The 18409-nt window shown below is 47.7% G+C and overlaps 1 protein-coding gene across 4 annotated transcripts in view; it reads left to right on the top strand.

Moving 5' to 3' along the window:
• Positions 1 to 358: 358 nt before the first annotated feature.
• Positions 359 to 18409, top strand: part of vir (VIR_N domain-containing protein) — a 274658-nt gene continuing 256607 nt past the window's right edge. For all 4 annotated transcript variants that reach the window (XM_069330494.1, XM_069330493.1, XM_069330492.1 and 1 more), the window contains exons 1-3: positions 359 to 476; positions 2189 to 2301; positions 3367 to 3502. In XM_069330494.1, the coding sequence (XP_069186595.1) occupies positions 429 to 476; positions 2189 to 2301; positions 3367 to 3502 (297 nt within the window). In that variant the 5' untranslated portion in view covers positions 359 to 428. The remainder of the gene's footprint in view (positions 477 to 2188; positions 2302 to 3366; positions 3503 to 18409) is intronic.

Below are 18409 nucleotides of genomic sequence, written 5' to 3'. Positions count from 1 at the left end.
ATCGTATTCCAGGGACCTGCCCGAATCGCTACGCGTACTAGTGACTGTACAAGAATGTAACAACTCTTGTATATATCTCAAAAAAAAAAAATGATGATGATGATGATGATGATGATGATGATGATGATGTTGTGTTGATTTAGGGGCGGCGACGATCGTGGGATCGGATTAGCAGCGCCCTCGGGATGGGTATGGGGTGCATAATAAATAATGAATGAAAAATAATGAATGGATGGGTATGGGGTACATAATAAATGAACTTAAATTAACTATTTATATAATTTAAGATGAGGCAGCTAGTAGGTGTATATTTGAGATTGAAATACTGATATAGTAAGTGTGAGTAAAGGTGGGCGTTTGTCTGAGGAGGTTGTCATACCGGCGAAGCGGTTTGTTTACAGACAAGGAATGAGGAATGTGTTGTTAGGATGTATGAGTTACTCTTTTTTGACACATTTTCACATGAAGTGAGCGATGTAAGTATCAAACAAGCTTGTTGCTGACAATTATGTATTATCATTAGCTTGTGGGTTGGTTTTTGATATATTGGATAAGCTGCTAGTTTGTAACGTGTTCCTAACCAAATCAAGGTAGCATACAAAAAAAAAAAAGAAAAAAAGAAAATTTATATATATACATTGTATAATATTTAGGCACATTTTGAACCAAATAAGTTGTATGTAATTTAGATTGATATGCTACGTGCAGAAGAACAACAATTTAAAGGATGTATCGAGGTGGCCCCATGATAGAACTACTGACCCCAAGATTCAACCCCACAAAAGTTGACTAACTCCGGTACCTGCTTGATTCCTGCTTGATGGGGTTCTGAGAGTTCTACTTCCCCAACCCGTCCTTGACTCAAGTCCATTACATCCAGCGCATTCAAAATTTTTTTACATGCTGTTCATTCAAAATGGGAATTTTCTCAAATATTAATTATTATTAGAATATATTAGCATATTGTGCATATATAGGCATAGGTTAGGTTAGGTGTTTAGGTTCTGTTGGGGATTATTTATATTTGTTGTACGTGGGTAAAGCATTTATTGCGTTGTGGTTCGAACAAAATTCGTCAGTGAAGCACTCGTTCCGGAAGTGTTGGAACGAAATTACTTGTGAGTCTTGAGTAAAATGTTTTTAATTCATAAATGGGGTTTGGCAGTTGTATGGAATAATCACTTTTGGGTCTTTGTATGGACGACGGGCTGACTCTCCAAGCCCGGCCCGAGGCCAGACTTGTGAGGCTTGTATTTGTACCTATTTACTACTAGGTAAACAGGCAAATCGAACTGGAACAAATCATAAGGGTAAATGGGGGGGACCTTTGACGAGCCACCGGCTTCCTGTTCTCGTTGAGACCGCTAAGAATCTTGGTGGCCCCAAGATTCTTAGGGCCAATTCAGATGTGTATCAATACACATCAGGTTAATTCACATGTGTATTGTAAACCAACTGGTACAAGAAAATGTATTAATGGTAAGAGTGAATGCACTGACAGGTATAAAAGAAGCATTATCAGTGCATATGTAGGTCGTGCAATTTGTACATGCTCTTCTTGGCAGCTCTTGCACCGTGAACTTGAACGAATCCGGCAAATTATTGTGAACAACGATTACAACAATACAGTTGACAAAATTAAGCAAGAAGTTCAGCGGCCATGTGACTGAGGATAACCAGGCCCCCAGGGATGGATAATTGGCCTCCAAGGGAAAACATTACAGTATAGTGTGTTACAAAGATACATTTATTCAGGCATATAAGAGATATGAGAAAAGGTGATAGGAGATATAATTGATGAATTGTAAACCTTACAGTGAAAATGCAAGGATTCATCCTATTATTTATAACAACAACCCTTGTAGAGCTTCCCTCATTATGAGAAATAACATCTCTGCTTCCTCTGACAAACTGAGGTGTACTAATGTAGTGTATCAATACAAATGTAATTCTAGGGATTGTGGGCTCCAAAATATATGGTACATTGGACATACTACGAATACACTGAGTAGATGTCTTACACTTTATTTACAAGAGGGAGGTATTAAGGTTAGGTTAGGTTTGATCAAATTTCTATGTTTTAACTAATATTTAAAAAATTAAAATCATATATAATGTAATGAAAAACATCATTTCGTAACAAAAAACTGAAAAATATAACTTTAAGGAAAATTATATCTTTTGTCAGAAAGTGCAGTTGGATTTAGTGCAGTTTCCAAGGCCTGTACAAGTTACTGAAGTTCGTGCCATTCCTTTAGGAGCTCGAGTTCAAGCTGATTTTCCAGGTGGAGTACGTCTGGGGTGAGTTGTTTAGGAATAGTTTTTGTTATTATTTAAGAAAATATTAATTGTTCAGGCTTAATTAATGTATTTGTGTCATATACTGTAGTATTAAATGAAGCAAACCTTGTGTTACTTATGATAAGTCTTGTTCAACCAAATTCAGTTTAAAGTAGTTTGGTAATATTTAAAATACTAAAATGTACAAACTTTTTGTCCAGTATTCAAAATTTAATTGTCTCCAAATTTTTATGTTCAGTACAGTATTTATACATTGTATTGTTTATGTTTGATTTAAGTTTATCTCTAATACAGTGCAGTAGTAAAAAATTATAAACATGTTATTCACATAGAATATTATATTATATGTAATGAGTTTATTAGAAAAATTAAACAATTTGAGATTAATTTTAGCTAGGAGGGAAAGTAATTTTTCTACTGGTGTATCCTTGAAGGACATTTCTGTGTAAGTTAAGCAGCAAAAGTGTTAAGAAGTGTGTAAATACAGAGCTTGTTTACCTACAGTACTCGTTACTGTAACTGTTTCTGAGCTTGAATCTTCTCGATTGCCTCCCCAAGCCAGGACCCAAATGGATCTTTTAGGACTGAATTCGTCGCCAGAACCTAGACGACATCTCCACCATGACAAATGGATTTGATAGGGAGAGTGGAGAGTCTAACTCAGTTCACTATGAAATGACTGCTTGTTGTGAGAGCAAGTCATGGGAAATTCAACCCCTTGGCATAACCTTAAGTATGGTTAGGCTCATTAGGTATGGTGAATTGTACTACAACTACAACAACCTGGGCTTTGCCTTGACTTAGCTCCCTTATTTGTAATGAGCGATATTGTTACACACACATTTGGGTGGCCACTCCCTTCCCTACCTACTGGTGGTACTGTGCTAGTTCTTCCATCCAGGCTTTCACTTAAGAGTGAAATTCATTTGGCTTCTGGCTTGGCAAGCAACCAAGAGAACTGAAAGGAATTTCATTTCAGAAAAGAGTTTTTAATTCATTGCCGTATTTCTCAGAGTATTATGCATTCAGTAAACTAATTGGTAGTTATTGCATGTTTGTTTACAGTGCAACAAATCCAAGTCAGTTTGAAATTGAGTTCTTCGTAAATGACCTTAGCAAGAGGGGAGCTGGTACATTTGAAAGTGTTGGCTGTCTGCAGTACAATCAACATGGAAAAATACACATGGACTTTGAAAAGAAGGTAATATTGGTAATTAATCCTGTACAGTTTTCTTAATGTTTGGTAATTTTTTAAGTTCATGCAGTATATTAAGAGATCTTAAATAATATTTCTTATAGTTAAGAAAGTTTCTTAACCCTTGTATTGCTAAGGGCTATTTGGCCTTTGTCACCCACAGGCGCATAAAAAAAAAAAATCTTGACCACTGGGCTGCTCGGCTTCCCCCTCTAGTGCGCAGGAAATAAATTATCTGGAAAAAAATCCTTTGTATTTTTGAAAGTGTCAAAAACCCTTTCCTGAGTATGGATTTGTTAACAAAACGTTTAAATTGTACTTTGTCTGCTATGGGGTCCGTAAGTTTGCGCGTGACGACATCAATCCTCGGCTTACGCTCCCGGGGGCCAGCAGTAGGGCGCCCGGCTCAGGATGAGCGAGTTGCCACGAATATATTTTTGTTCATTTTTTGTTCACAGTTTCAAATACATTTTATTTGTTTTTTCGTGCTAATCCTATGTATAATGAACACGTACACTATATTATGGCAGTAGAATATCCATACTGTCCGAAGACACTGTGTTATGTGCATGACACATGTGTACACATATCCTGCACATATTTCTAATGTATCATGCTAATTTATGTATATATACAATCTATTTACACACTGTACAGTATCACACACTGTATACACATACACCATAAACATCCTCAGAACTTCGTGAGTGTGAGCTGCTACACCCAGCCAGTCCTCCCTCACTCCTCCAACATCGTACTCGCCATCACTCCTCCTCCCACCATACTGTTATTCACACCAATGTTTCATGTTCATTTATGTATATTTACAACATATTTACACACTATACATTGTCACACACTATATACATTCACCATCAACACACTCAGGCCTCTGTGAGTGTGACCTGCTACACCCAGCCAGTCCTCCCTCACTCCTCCAACATTGTACTCGCCATCATTCCTCCTCCCACCATCCTGTTATTGTTTTTATTACACCATTTACACATGTTATGTATACCTATCTACATGTTTTATTCACTATAACTATACAACTAAGCTGGCATTGTGTGCAAATAGCACAGTGGCCACCATACACTGCATGACAAGTCACACAGCAGACGATGACGCTATGAGTAAAACGCCAACTCCCTCACCAAAATGGCTTCTCCCAACATACTCCTGTTGCTATTATTACACTATAAACACACGTTATATATAAGTATCTACATTTGTGTTCACTATAGCAAACCACTAAGCTAGTATGGTAAGCAAAACAAGAGTGGCTGCCACACACAGTGAGGCTACCTTGATTCCCTCACTCCCTCACCAAAATTCCTCCTCTCACAGTACTACGCACAGCGCTGCTTATCACCACAATCCTGCTATTATCACAATCCTGGTCACTAAATCCTGTAAATGAATAATTGACGACAAGTTTATTTTGTAAAGGAACATAAGAAGTCGTTTGAAGATTCCTAGATGGATGAAATAATGCTGTGGTGCTGTGAACATCGTGAACAGCATTGATTCACTGATATTTGAACATTGTACACAGTCATTATTACACTCAGGCTCTTCTGTAATACTATCATGGCTAAATAATACCAGTTATATATATATTTTGACATTATTAGACGATGCTGTGGTTACAAGCTGAACATCAGTACTGTGAGATCATGCTGTGTGCATCAGCCTTGGTTGCTCACTCAGTACTGAGGCTCTCACACCCGGGAATGTTGCCCACGATATTTTTTTAAATGGCGTCTGTTTACAAGAGGCCTGAGGAAGCTGATGTGAACCCCATGTAGCCATGGGAGTTTTTAATCATACGCTAAAAATACAAATACCTGGAGGCGTGTTGCGCACCCCCCATCAAGGGCCTGCAAGTGTGTTGCGCAGTTCAGTGGTTAACCTGTTAATTTGTGTTCCCTGATCATGGGAATCATAATAAAAAAAACGTAAATGGCATATTTTGGTCGCTATAGGGCGGGGAAGTCTGGCAAAAAAAGAGGTGCTGACTCAGCATGCATCCGAGGTGGTCTGCTCAGCCCCAGCTGTCAGGCAGGAGTGGCCACAAAGATATAATTACCTAATTATTTCAATGTCTCTGATTGATTTTTTCTTCATTTTTTTACTATAATATTATTCAATACAATAGTGTGTAGTATGATATATTTATATAATAAAATGTGTGAATCATTTCTGTACTTAAAATTATGGTATGCATATTATTGATTCAATTATTGTGTTCATAAAACAATAAACAAATACTTCGTCGATTATTACACTATAAGGTTATATATAAGTATCTGCATGTTTTGTTCACCATAAAAAACTAATAAGTTGATATGGTGAGTCAAAAAGCAACGAGGAGTGGCCACCACACACCAGCCAGTCAGCCTCTCGCTGCCACTCCCTCAGTGACTCCTCACTCGCCCACATCCTCCTCCCACCATACTCTTTTTGCTTCTATTCACTATATACAGACGTTATATATAAGCATCTACATACTTATGGGCAATCCAGTTCTGTTCACCATAGCTGTTCATCTAAGCTGGTATAGTGCACAAAGAGCATAGTGGCCACCCTTACACAGCATGACAAGTCAGGAAGATGATGCCACCTCTCTCACCAAAAGGGCTTCTCCCAACACTTGTCCAGTTGTTGTCCAGTGTGTGGGAGGGTGTGGGTCGCGCACTCCGTGAATAAACTTCAATATATTGGGTCAAATTAGGATTACAGTGATAGAACACGGACCACATTTATCACAAAGTGTAAAACCAAATTTAGAAAAGAAAAAATTCAGTGATGCCATTAGAACTTTGTGTTTAATAGCAAAAAAACCACCTCTCACCAGCCCACGTGGGAACGCGTGCCTACACAAGGCCCACGTCTACATATATGTACCTCGGTATACTTAGACTATAGTGAACAGTGATACAGTGAATAGTGAACGGTAACAAAACAGGCATAAAGGTTTGAAAGTGTAGGAAAATTGCCACGTGGAAAATTCGGAACGTATAATTCAGTGAATAGTGAGGCAAAACACACACGAGTAGATTCTGTACAGGGGCCACGAGGCTTGATCTGTGTACACACTCGGTAGGTTGTGAAGGATCATTCCATCCCCCCCTCTTTACCACTGGTCAACAATCAACGGACCACTGGTCAACAATCAACGGACCACTGGTCAACAATCAACGGACCACTGGTCAACAATCAATGGTTCACTGCTTTACCACCACCACCACTGACCAAAAGCATTATGGTCAGAATGCCTTTAGTAAAGATGTGCACAGAATGCAACAAGGAAGTAGATTACCACCAGAGCTTCGAGTGCCAACTATGTTCAGCAGCCATACTCAGTAAATGTGCCAACATGTCAAATAATGCCAGGAAAATTGGTCCCAGAGACCACTCGGTGTACTGGTTCTGTAAAAAGAATAATATTACTGTCCTAAAGATGATTGCAATTCTTGATAAAACTCCAGCAGAGCACAGAGCATCACTTCTAACTGCGTGTACAGAAATCTCTAATATTTTCAAACAAATGTCAAGGACACCGAGGCAGAACCAGAAATGGAGCTACATCTTGGCGCGCAGGGATCCGGATTGGTGTCGGAGCCGGATGCGACGTTGGCATCGGGGCCAGATGCGACGTTGGCATCGGGTCCGGATACGACAATGGCGTCGGGGCCATACGCGATGATGGCGTCGGGGCCGGATGCGACATTGACGTTGGGGTTGGATGCGACGTTGGTGCCGGGGCCGGATGCGACGTTGGCATCGGGTCGTGCACGGTATCGGCGTCAGAGTTTTTGAAACAAAGCAAGGACCCAAAATCTGCTGATATTATAAATGGGGTATCTGTAAGCATGGGATATTGGGGAGAACAAATGGACAATGTAAATATGATCATCCCAGAAATTGCAGGACTCTTCTTAGTACAGGTAAATGTACCAAAAGCTATGATCTCTCTCACCCAGAACTGTGCAAGAACTTTAAATAAGAATGAATGTTTCAACACAGAATGTCCAGCTTTTCATATAAAAGGTACCAAGCGAATAAGGCCGACAAACCACCTCGATGAAAGCAGCCACAACACTATTTACCAGGATGATTTTTTAGCAAGAGGAGGAGGAGGAGAAGGATGGCTAAAAAATGTCCAGACTCTACCACAAACTCGGTCAAATGCTAGAGAGGACGCAAACACAGTGGCTTCCTTACCAGAGCCTCAGATATTAACACCAAGTAAAGCATTCAGCACTTCCACAAACATAACATCATTTTTATTTACCAACATTCAGGGTATAAAAAACACGCAAATGTAACAAAATACACTTCATAGATGGCCTTTTACATGAGGCAAATGCAGTGTTTGCAGCCCTAACAGAAACTCGCCAAGGACTACCATGATGGTGAAATATGGATTTCGGAGTACAATCTTTTCAGATGTGACAGGAAACACAGGCTACAGGGTGGGGTCAGCCTGTACATCAAGGACACACTCATCTGCACTGAGCTGCTAAACACCACAAATGATATGGTGGAAGTGCTGATAATCAAAATAGAGATCTTAACACTTTCAGGTTCCACTGACTGACTATCTTGTCATTCATTCTTCTACTGAATAGGTTCCAACGACGCAGTACCTAGTCACTCATTAAAATATTTGTTAAAAATTTAAATTTTATCAGATCAATCTGGTAGTGGTTTTAAAATAAGCACCTTTAGATTGCACACAATTTGATACCAAAATCAAAGATATAACATGAAACTTGATATCCGAACACTTGAAAGATTATAAATAGGCTTGTGGTCAGAATATTAAAATATTTGTTAAAATTCTATTTATTGTCCTATTATCTTGGGACTAGTTTTAAAATGCGCGCCTTTTTATTGCAAACAATTTGATACCAAAATGAAAGATGTAACACAAAAATTTATGTCAGAACACTGGAAAGATATAAATAATTTTGTGATAATGAGCGTCCAGAATTAAAATATTTGTTAAAATTCCAGTTATTGCTCTATTATTCTGGGACTAGTTTTAAAATACTCATCTTTTTATTGCGAACAATTTGATACTAAAATGAAAGACGTAACACAAAATTTGATGTTATCAAATTGAACGAGTATACACATTAGGTTGCAGTGTACAAATTGGTGCTCGTTCACGGGTAACTTTAGGCTTTTCTGCAGGGAGGCACTCCAGGCTTTTGTACATTATATTCATACACACCTGTAGGGAATTTAATTGCGAACACAATGATACCAAAACGAGCGACGTAGCATGAGAATTAAGGTAAGAAAATGGAACGAGAATGCACATGTTACTGATTTTGTGCGCTTTTGCAGACTTTAGGCTTTGCTGTTGGGAGTCATACTAGGCTTTTGGATGTTATATTTATACACACCTGTAGAGAATTTAATTGCGAACACAATGATACCAAAACGAGCGACGTAGCACGAGAATTAAGGTGAGAAAGCTGGAACGAGTACAGTATACACATTTGGGTGTCACCGCGCGCTTACCCGCACGCAGAGGCACATGACCCCCATGTCAACCGCGCGTTTCCACGGAACGCGAAAGTGTTAAATGTAGTTATTGTCCTTGTATATACGTCACCAGAGGCAAATCATCACCAGTTTAAAGACCAACTAATGAAAATAGAACACTGCTTGGAAAACCTCATAAATCCAGCCCCAAACATCATCCTGCTTGGAGACTTCAACCTACGGCACCTGAAATGGAAGAACCCAGCTAATACAGTTATATCAGAAAGAATACCAGGAAGTAGCCTAAATGAACAGGCACATGCAAATGACCCGCTACGGATGTGCAACAGGTTTGCCTTAAACCAGCAAATAGTAGAACCAACTAGGAAGAGAACACTGGACCTCATTTTCACTAATAATGATGATTTGATCGGGAACATAATGATTACAAATACAGTACCTGTTACTCAGATCACAACTTAATTGAAGTTCTGACAAGCATGGGGAATAGACCTTCAAAACCAGTCCCGCTTACCGCTTTTTTTGTCTCATTCGGGTTGAACTTGGCACCTCGTGTGAGCACACATCTTACCTGGGTTGTGGTGGCCCGTCTGTGTCTCTTAGGTCTTCGGGTGCTGGCCTACCTTGACGATTGGCTGGTCTGGGTGTCTGCAGGCCAGGGATTTGGTTCTTTCCCAGCTTGCTGGGTTTGGGTTCCTGGGGAACTGGCAAAAGTCCCATCTGGTTCCCTCTTAGGTTCGGACTTGGCTAGGTCTTGTTTTGGACTCTTGGACTGCTTCCTTCTCTCTCTCCCTCCGGAGTCTCTGCTTCGGATGCGCTCTCGCCTTCACTTGTTTCTGCGGGGCTCCCGGGTCAATGGTGGTTGTTCAAGGGTTTGTGCGGGAGCTGGAACTTTGCTGTGATGGTCTACTTGCCGGGTCAAGTTTTGCTTCGTTGGCTGTTCTGGTTTCTTCAGTTACGTCCCTTCTGTCTCTCTTGTGACTGCTGGGTTCGACCTCCGAGGGCCTTGTGTCGGCTGCTGCGTCACCAGCGGCTACTGCAGCGTGTCGGCTGCAGTTTTTCGGGGTTCAATGCCTTGGTGCCTACCCGAGCTCTCGCTCGATGTGTTCATGGGCGCGTCGTCTCTTGGCTGGGGCTTTGTGACCAGTGCTCACCAGGCCAGCCAAGAACGGTGGGGTCCGTCCTTCTGTCCGGCCCACAGCACAATGTGGGAGTTTGCGGCAGTGTGGATGTCGCTTCGTAGGGTTCGGGTCGCTCGCAGATCAACAATCGGGCTCCATTTGGACTGCTCCCCGGTGGTTCATTGCCTGAACCAAGGGGGTTCGATGGAGTTCTTGGCTCTGGGGCTGGTCGTTTTGGGTGACTCGTCTGCTGAGTTCTCAGTGTTTGGCTCTCCTGGTCAGGGGGTGTCCAATGTCCTTGCGGACAGCCTGTCTTGGTTTATTCCCCCTGTCCTCGGAATGGACAGTCGACGCCGACTCTTTCAATTGGCTCTGTCGGATGTACTGGCTCCCGGAGGTGGACCTCTTCGTGTTGGCGTGATCGAGACGTCTTCCGGTACATGTGGTGCAGGTCGATGCATCTCGGTAGGACTAGTCAAGGTGGGGTTTCCTGTACACTTCCCTCTCCCCCTCCCGGTTCTGCTGTTATTCCAGGTCCTAGCTCACTTGCAGATCAGCTGAGCTATGGAGCCCCAGTCAGCTAGCTCAGCTGATCGGTATAGTCTGTTACGTGGCTGGTTCGCTCTTCTGCTCGAGTCTATCACCATCTGTATGGTGATCAGGTGGCTTCATTAATGGTGTCCCACCTGTGTGTTTCATCTCGGAGGCAGTATGAAGTTTCCTGGCAGTCCTTCCCTTTCTTCTTGTCTCTTCGTAGGTATACTTCACTTTCTGTTTAGGTGGTCTTGTCCTTTCTCTCCTGGCTGTTTCAGGACCGTCATCTTATGCCGAATACTGTACCCAAGAATCGTGCGGTGCTGGCGGAGCCACTGCAGCTTGCTTTCAGCATCGATGTTACTTCTGCGCAGTTTCGCAAGATGTCTCGGGCATTGTTTCACCTATGGCCTGCTCATGTGCCGCCTAACCTGTCCTGGTCGTTGGACAGGGTGCTCTCTTATCTCTCTTCCCCTCGGTTTATTGTGGCCCCTTCGGTTCAGGATTGTCTCTCCAAGTCTCTTTTCCTGTTGGCATTGGCCTCTGGGGGTTGAGTTAGGGAGCTTCATGCTCTCCTCCGGAGCAGGGGTTTCTGCTCTTTTGGCTCTGGTGATAGGTTTGTTCGTTTGCAGCCGTCTCCTTCTTTTCTGGCGAAGAATGAGACGGCTGCTTTTCGGGGGGGTCGTTGGGTTGTTGATGATTGGTTGGTCAGGCCGGGGGTGCATCATGGGTTGTGTCCTGTTGCGGCTCTCTGCCGTTATTTGTGTGCCACGACTTCTGTGTCCGGGGACGCGCATTGGGTTGATCTAGTTTCCCTTCTTCCCTATTCCAGGGTTCAGGTCTCCCAGGTCGTCCTCAGGGTTATTCGGCCTAGCCAGCCAGCAGTCTATTCCCGTGCCCACAACGTTCGTAAGTTTGCTGCTCTTGCTGCCGTCTTCGGTAACATGTCTTGGGCTGACATTTGGGCATAAGGTTTTTGGAGGTCGAACAGGGTCCTGGCTGCACGCTACCTGGTCAATGTTCCAGGGCTTAGTCGGGCCTGTGTCACTTTGGGTCAGCGGTTGTTGTCTCAACTTCACATTGAGGGGTAAGTGCCGACCGCCTCCTAGGTAAGTCCCTCTTGTTTTCATCATTTGTTAAGTAGCTCCTTTGAGCCGATGGAGCTCCCCCTAGAAAACTGGCGTTGAATGTAAGGAAATTTTCTGGGTGAGACCCGGAGGCTCCCTGGCAACCTTCCCTCCCTCTGGTCGGTGGTTTTTCGTGTGTTTTTGAAATCCAGCCTCAGAACTGGGGTTTTGGGTAGCCAGTGCGAGGGGTCTGGGGCTCTCCCTTTTCCCTCCCGGTTAAGGAGGAGCTGCGCAGACGGCGGTGCGGTGACGTGGTGACGTCATGCTCGTTTGCTCGTTTATGTTTGGAGAGTTCGGTCCACTAGTTCGGCTTTCAGTAGTAATTTCTTAACCAGAATAGGGCATTGTTTTGGGATGCTTTCCTCTCTGGGTGCCTCTTGAGGTTACTTGAGATGATTTTGGGCTTAGCATCCCCGTGGCCCTGTCCTTGAGCAGGCTTCCTTTTTGTTACAACCCCCCCCCCCCCCCCCCAGGAAGAAGCCCATACCAGCTGTCTAACTACCAGCTACCTATTTACTGCTAGGTAACAGGAGCATCAGGGTGAAAGAAAATATGCCATTTGTTTCTGCCTCCACTAAGGATCGAACCCAGAACCTCAGGATTGCATATCCGAAGCGCTGTGCACTCAGCTGTCAGGCCTCTGACCTGGTCGATGGCAGATATAGAATGCTTCCAACCACATGGGGGTTTCTATAGGCCATTGCTCCACGTGCCTCTCTGAGAGGGCCAAGTTCTGGCTCGTGGTCCCTGGTAGGCCTAAGAACTATTAACACTGACTGATGCCAAAGTCTGACCTATCCATATCAGCCTGGATAAGCCCCGGGGAAGCCTCCGGGTCTCACCCAGAAAATGGCGGTTCATTATATTCACCGCTGTTTTTTTTTTGTGTTTGCAAGAATGAAAGACATCGATCAAAGGATGCACAATTCAAGTTACTCCATTATTTTTAAAGCTTTGATTAATTTTTAGCAAACATTTCTGGGGGGAGCCCCGTCGGCTCCCCGGAGCTATCCCAGGCTGATATGCTAATGTTAGACTTTGGCATCAGTCATGTGTATGGAGTTCTTAGGCCTACCGGGGAACACGGCCAGAACCGGGCCCCCTCAGAGAGGCAAGGGGAGCAATGGCCTATAGAAGCCCCCGTGTAGTTGGAAGCATTCTATGTCTGCCATCGACCGGAACAAATTTAAACGATTCTTCGCGGCAGGGGATCGTATTCCAGGGACTTGCCCGAAACGCTACGCGTACTAGTGGCTGTACAAGAATGTAACAACTCTTGTATATATCTCAAAAAAAAAAAAAAAAAAAAAAAAAAAAAAAAAAAAAAAAAAAAAAAAAAAAAAAAAAAAAAAAAAAAACAGGCACCCAGAAAGGTAAGCGCCCCAAAACAAACCCCTATTCTGGTTAAAATTGCTACCAAAAACCGAACTAGTGGATAGAACTCCCCAACCGAAAACAAGCAAACTAGTGTGACGTCACACACCGCCGCGCCGCTGTCTGTGCAGCTCCCCCCTCCCCGGGAGGGGGAAGGGGGAGCCCCAGACCCCCCGCGCCGGCTACCCACACCTCAGTTCTTGAGGCTGATGCTATAGGCGATGGTCGTGTGCTCTGGCTCCGGTGTCGCTACTGCACTGTGCTTTGCGTGTGGTGTTGGTTTTGTGGGTGCGAGAGCCAGGAGTTATCTTCAGTACTCGGGCTGCATGCGCCTAGGGCTGCCTTCCCTAGGTGCTCTGTAAGTACTGCCCTTGGGGCTTGGGGCCACCTTCCACAGGCTCCTCGGGGTCTGCCTCTGCTGGTCCGTTTTACCTTTCGGTTTTTCGGCCGCCTGTTGGGCTCTTGGGTGTTCTGTTCTCCCTTGTTACCGGCAGGTAAGAGGCAGTTTGCACTGGTAGGGGCGCAGGGTGCTGCTCAGCTTGTATTTCCCGACATCGCGGCCGGCTCTGATCCTTGGGGTTCGCTGTCCTCTTGCGGGGTTTTGTTTTTCTTTTTGTTTTTGCCTGGTGGGGGGTTCTGTCATTTTATTCAGTTTGTTTTTGCCCTTCCACTGTTCTCCTCGGTGGCGCCCCCTGCTAGGTCCCCGTGAGTGTACATGTCCCTGGGGTTCAGCTTTAGAAGTTTGCTTGGTAGTTTTGGGCGCCGGTTTGCAGCACCCTGCCTGGGACTACCTGACCGCGAGTCCTCTTAAAGTAAACGCTCAGGACCCTGGGAATCCCCTAGGGGGCGCGTGGGTCCGATGGATGTGACCCCGGAGTCCCCACTCGCTGTGTGCGAGTTTGAGGGTTGCTCGGTCCCCTTGTCTCAGGGTGACCCTCATTGTTTTTGCCTCTGCCACGCTGCCTGTTGGGTCGGTGATACTTTCGACCCTGAGTCCTGTGAGTGTTGCTGCTTGCTTGTGACTCAATTTACCCAATCCTCTGATGATTCTATTCGGGTACAGGCGGCGCGTGCGTTGCAGTCTAGGTTTCGTCAGTTGCAACGCGCTCGGTTGGTTGCTTCCCCGGATGCCCCGGGGTTGCCCCGCTTTGCTTTTCAAGACCCGGACTTGGGGGTGGGGGTCGCTTCGATCCTCGTTCAGTCCGCACCTCCTCGTCCTTCCCCTTCTGTTCGTTCTGGTCCCCCGCCCCTGCTTCCGGCCCCGAAGCGTCTGAGGGTTTCGGGGTCGGAGCAGGGGTTACTTGATCTCGAGACTCGGGCAGCTTCGGGGGTTGCCCCTTCCGGAGGGGCGGCAGAGGCATTCGAGTCTTGTCTCCCGGCCGAACCTTCAGGGTCTGACCAGTGGGCCCCCCTTCCTCCAGCTTTTCCGGCTGCTCCGTCCTTGTCTTGTGGGGTCGGGGCTTGGGGAGAGGACTCGGCCTCGGGTCCTGTGGTGACGGACCTTGAGGCTGGGGAGGGGCTGACTTGGGGGCCTTGGGCCCCGGTGGACCCCGCCTGGGTTTTTCTTCCCACTGAGCGGGGCTTATTGTTACAAGGAGTGGGGTTTTCTTTTCCCCCCTCTGCGTACGAGTTGGATTTGGTGTCGGCCCCTCCCCGGGTTCGGTTCCGTGTTCCCCCGGGTACGTCGGTTCCGTCCTTCCGGAGGTTTTCGGCTTATCGCATCCAACCTGGTGTGGTGCGAGCGGCCTTTGCAGCTTACCTCCTGCGTGACCCGGATTATGCCTCAGAAATGGATCCGTCCACGTTCAGGTTTGGGACTTCGTTCCCTTTCTGGCTCCGTTACGAGGTTCCGGAGTCGTCCTGGCTAGCAGACTGCCCCTTGTTTGGTCTGGATTCCTGGCATTCCTTCTGTCGTTCCCGCACGCTGGAGTGGCGGGAAGCTTCCACGGTGCTTCAGGTTTTCCTGGGGGGCGAACTTGAGTACCTGCATGAGTGCTTGTTTGCCCCTGCCCTTCCCCGCGATGTGGGCGTTATTCAGCTCCATGTGCAGGTTCCCTCCCTTTCGGTGGCGCTCGTTGCGGAGGACTTGCGCGCCCGGGGCCTTTTGTGTTCGGCCTTGCGGTTCTTTTCGCTCCTGGAGCTGTCTTCGGATTGGCTCATGGAGGATGTGGGGACGCTTGGGTCCGTCCCGGGGTCCGGCACCTTGTCCTCGGCTGCGCGTTCGTCGGCTGCCTTGTTGAAGCTGTTCACGCCGATTTTGCGGGATGCGGTTTCCCTGTTTTATGCTTCCCGTCTCGCGTGTCGGCAGGCGGTGCTGGGTTCCTCCGTGGAATCTGCTTGGGCTCTGGCTGTCTCAGGTTCGGCTCCTCTTGGAGCCGGGAGCTTGGATGGTGGCCCTGGACCTCCGGGACGCTTATTGGCATGTCCCGATTCATCCGCGGTTCAGGGACTGGCTCGGTTTTGTTGTGGGGCGTCTGAGTTACCGCTTTCGTTGTCTCCCGTTCGGGTTGAACCTGGCACCTTGCGTGTTCACGCGCCTTACACGGGTTGTGGTGGCTCGTTTGCGTCTCCTAGGTGTTCGGGTGTTGGCCTACCTCGACGACTGGCTGGTTTGGGCTCCCAGCCAGTCAGCTTGCTTGCTAGCCAGGGATTTGGCTCTTTCCCAGCTCGCCGAGTTCGGGTTCTTGGTGAACTGTAGGAAGTCCCATCTGGTTCCCTCTCAGGTTCGGATTTGGCTGGGTCTCGTTTGGGACTCTCGAACCGCCTCCTTGTCTCTCCCTCCGGAGTCTCTCCTGCGGCTGCGGTCCCGCCTTCGTCTGTTTCTGGAGGGCCCTCGGGTCACCCGGCGGTTGCTCGAGGGGCTGTGCGGGAGCCTGAACTTCGCGATGGTGGTCTACCCGCCGGGTCGGGTTTGGCTTCGACGGCTGTTCTGGTTCCTTCGGAGTTCCCCCTTCCGCCTCTCTCGCGATCGCAGAGTTCGACCCCCGGGGGCCTTGCGTCGGTTGCTGCGTCACCGGCTTCCTCTTCGGGTTTTTCGGGGTTCAGTGCCTTGGCGCCTACCCGAGCCCTCGCTCGATGTGTACACAGATGCGTCGTCTCTCGGCTGGGGTTTTGTGACCAGTGCTCACCAGGCCGGCCAGGGGCGTTGGGATCTGTCCTTCCGTCGAGCTCACAGCACGGTGCGGGAGTTCGCGGCAGTGTGGTTTGCTCTGGGGAGGATTCGGGTGGACCGCGGATCGACGATTCGGCTCCATTCGGACTGCTCTCCGGTGGTTCATTGCCTGAACGGCGGGGGTTCGATGCGGTCCTTGTCTCTTTGGGGTTGGTCGCTTCGGGTGACTCGTCTGCTGAGTTCTCTGGGTTTGGCTCTCCTGGCGGTTCACGTACGGGGCGTGTCCAATGTCTTGGCCGACGCCCTGTCTCGCTTCGTTCCCCTCTCCACGGAGTGGACGGTCGACGACGAGTCCTTCCGTTGGCTTTGCCAGACGTTCGGGCGCCCCGAAGTGGACCTCTTCGCGTCGGCGTGGTCGCGGCGTCTTCCCGTTTATGCGGCGCCCTTCCCCGATCGCGAGGCCGTCGGGGTCGATGCCTTTCGGCTAGACTGGTCGAGGTGGAGGTTCCTGTACCTCTTTCCCCCGGTTCAGCTGTTGCTCCAGGTCCTGACTCGCTTAGAGACTTACCAGGGGAGAGTTGTCCTTCTGGTCCCTTGGTGGCCGGCCCAGCCTTGGTTTCAGGCGCTGGTTGCTCGGTGTCCGAACCCGAGGGTTTTCCCGCGGCTCCGCCTCTTTCAGCAGATTGGGCCGGTACGTCACGTGGCTGGTTCGATCTTCTCCTCGAGTCTTCGTGTATGGTTTTTTTGACTCGAGTCTATCATCATCTCTATGGTGATCAGGTGGCCTCCTTGTTGGTGTCCCACCTGAGGGCTTCTTCTCGGCGGCAGTATGAAGTTTCCTGGCGGTCCTTCCGTTTCTTTTTGCGTCTTCGTCGTGTTAGCTCCTTATCTGTTCGGGTGGTCTTGTCCTTCCTCTCGTGGTTGTTTCAGGACCGTCATCTTATGCCTAACACTGTCGCTTCGTATCGTGCGGCGCTGGCGGAGCCGCTTCAGCTTGCTTTCGGTATCGATGTTACGTCTGCACCGTTTCGCAAGCTGTCTCGTGCATTGTTTCACCTCCGGCCTGCTCATGCGTCGCCTGAGCCGTCCTGGTCTTTGGACAGAGTGCTCGCTTTCCTTTCATCTTGTTCGTTGTGGCCCCTTCGGTCCAGGATTGTTTTTCCAAGGCACTTTTCTTGTTGGCTTTGGCCTCTGGGGGTCGGGTAGGGGAGCTTCATGCTCTCCTCCGGCGCAGAGGTTTCTGCTCTTTTGGTCGTGGTGATTGTTTTGTTCGTTTGCAGCCGTCTCCTTCTTTTCTGGCGAAGAATTTGACTGCTGCGTTCCGGAGGGGTCCATGGGTGGTTGATGCTTGGTTGGTCAGGCCGGGGGTGCATCATGTTTTGTGTCCGGTTGCGGCGCTGCGCTGTTATTTGCGCGCCACAGCTTCTGTGTCCGGGGACGCGCTGTGGGTTGATCCGGTTTCCCTTCTTCCCTGTTCGCGGGTTCGGGTCTCTCAGGTCGTCCGCAGGGTTATTAGGTCCAGCCAGCCTGCGGTCTATCCCCGTGCCCATGACGTTCGTAAGTTCGCGGCTCTTGCTGCCGTCTTTGGGAATATGTCTTGGTCTGATATTCGGGCGCGGGGATTTTGGCGGTCGAACAGGGTCCTGGCTGCTCGTTACCTTGTGAATGTCCCTGGGCCTCGTCGGGCCTGTGTTGCTTTGGGTCGGCAGTTGCAGCCAGTTGTCTCGGCTTCAAGTTGAGGAGTGAGCGACGACCGCCTCCTGGGTAAGTCCCTCTTTTTTCTGTCTGTGGGTAGTTAGCTCCGGGGAGTCGACGGGGCTCCCCCCAGAAAACCAGCGTTGAATGTAATGAAACGCCATTTTCTGGGTGAGTCCCGGAGGCTCCCCGGCATCCCTCCCTCCCTTCCGGTCGGCGGTTTTTCGCGTTTTTGACATCCAGCCTCAAGAACTGAGGTGTGGGTAGCCGGCGTGGGGGGTCTGGGGCTCCCCCTTCCCCTTCCCGGGGAGGGGGGAGCTGCGCAGACAGCGGCGCGGCGGTGTGTGACGTCACACTAGTTTGCTTGTTTTCGGTTGGGGAGTTCTATCCACTAGTTCGGTTTTTGGTAGCAATTTTAACCAGAATAGGG

The sequence above is a fragment of the Procambarus clarkii genome, chromosome 24 (assembly GCF_040958095.1).
Source record: "Procambarus clarkii isolate CNS0578487 chromosome 24, FALCON_Pclarkii_2.0, whole genome shotgun sequence".
Taxonomy (NCBI): domain Eukaryota; kingdom Metazoa; phylum Arthropoda; class Malacostraca; order Decapoda; family Cambaridae; genus Procambarus; species Procambarus clarkii.
Note: the sequence above shows the minus strand (reverse complement) of the source record. Positions and strands in the feature narration are given on the sequence as shown.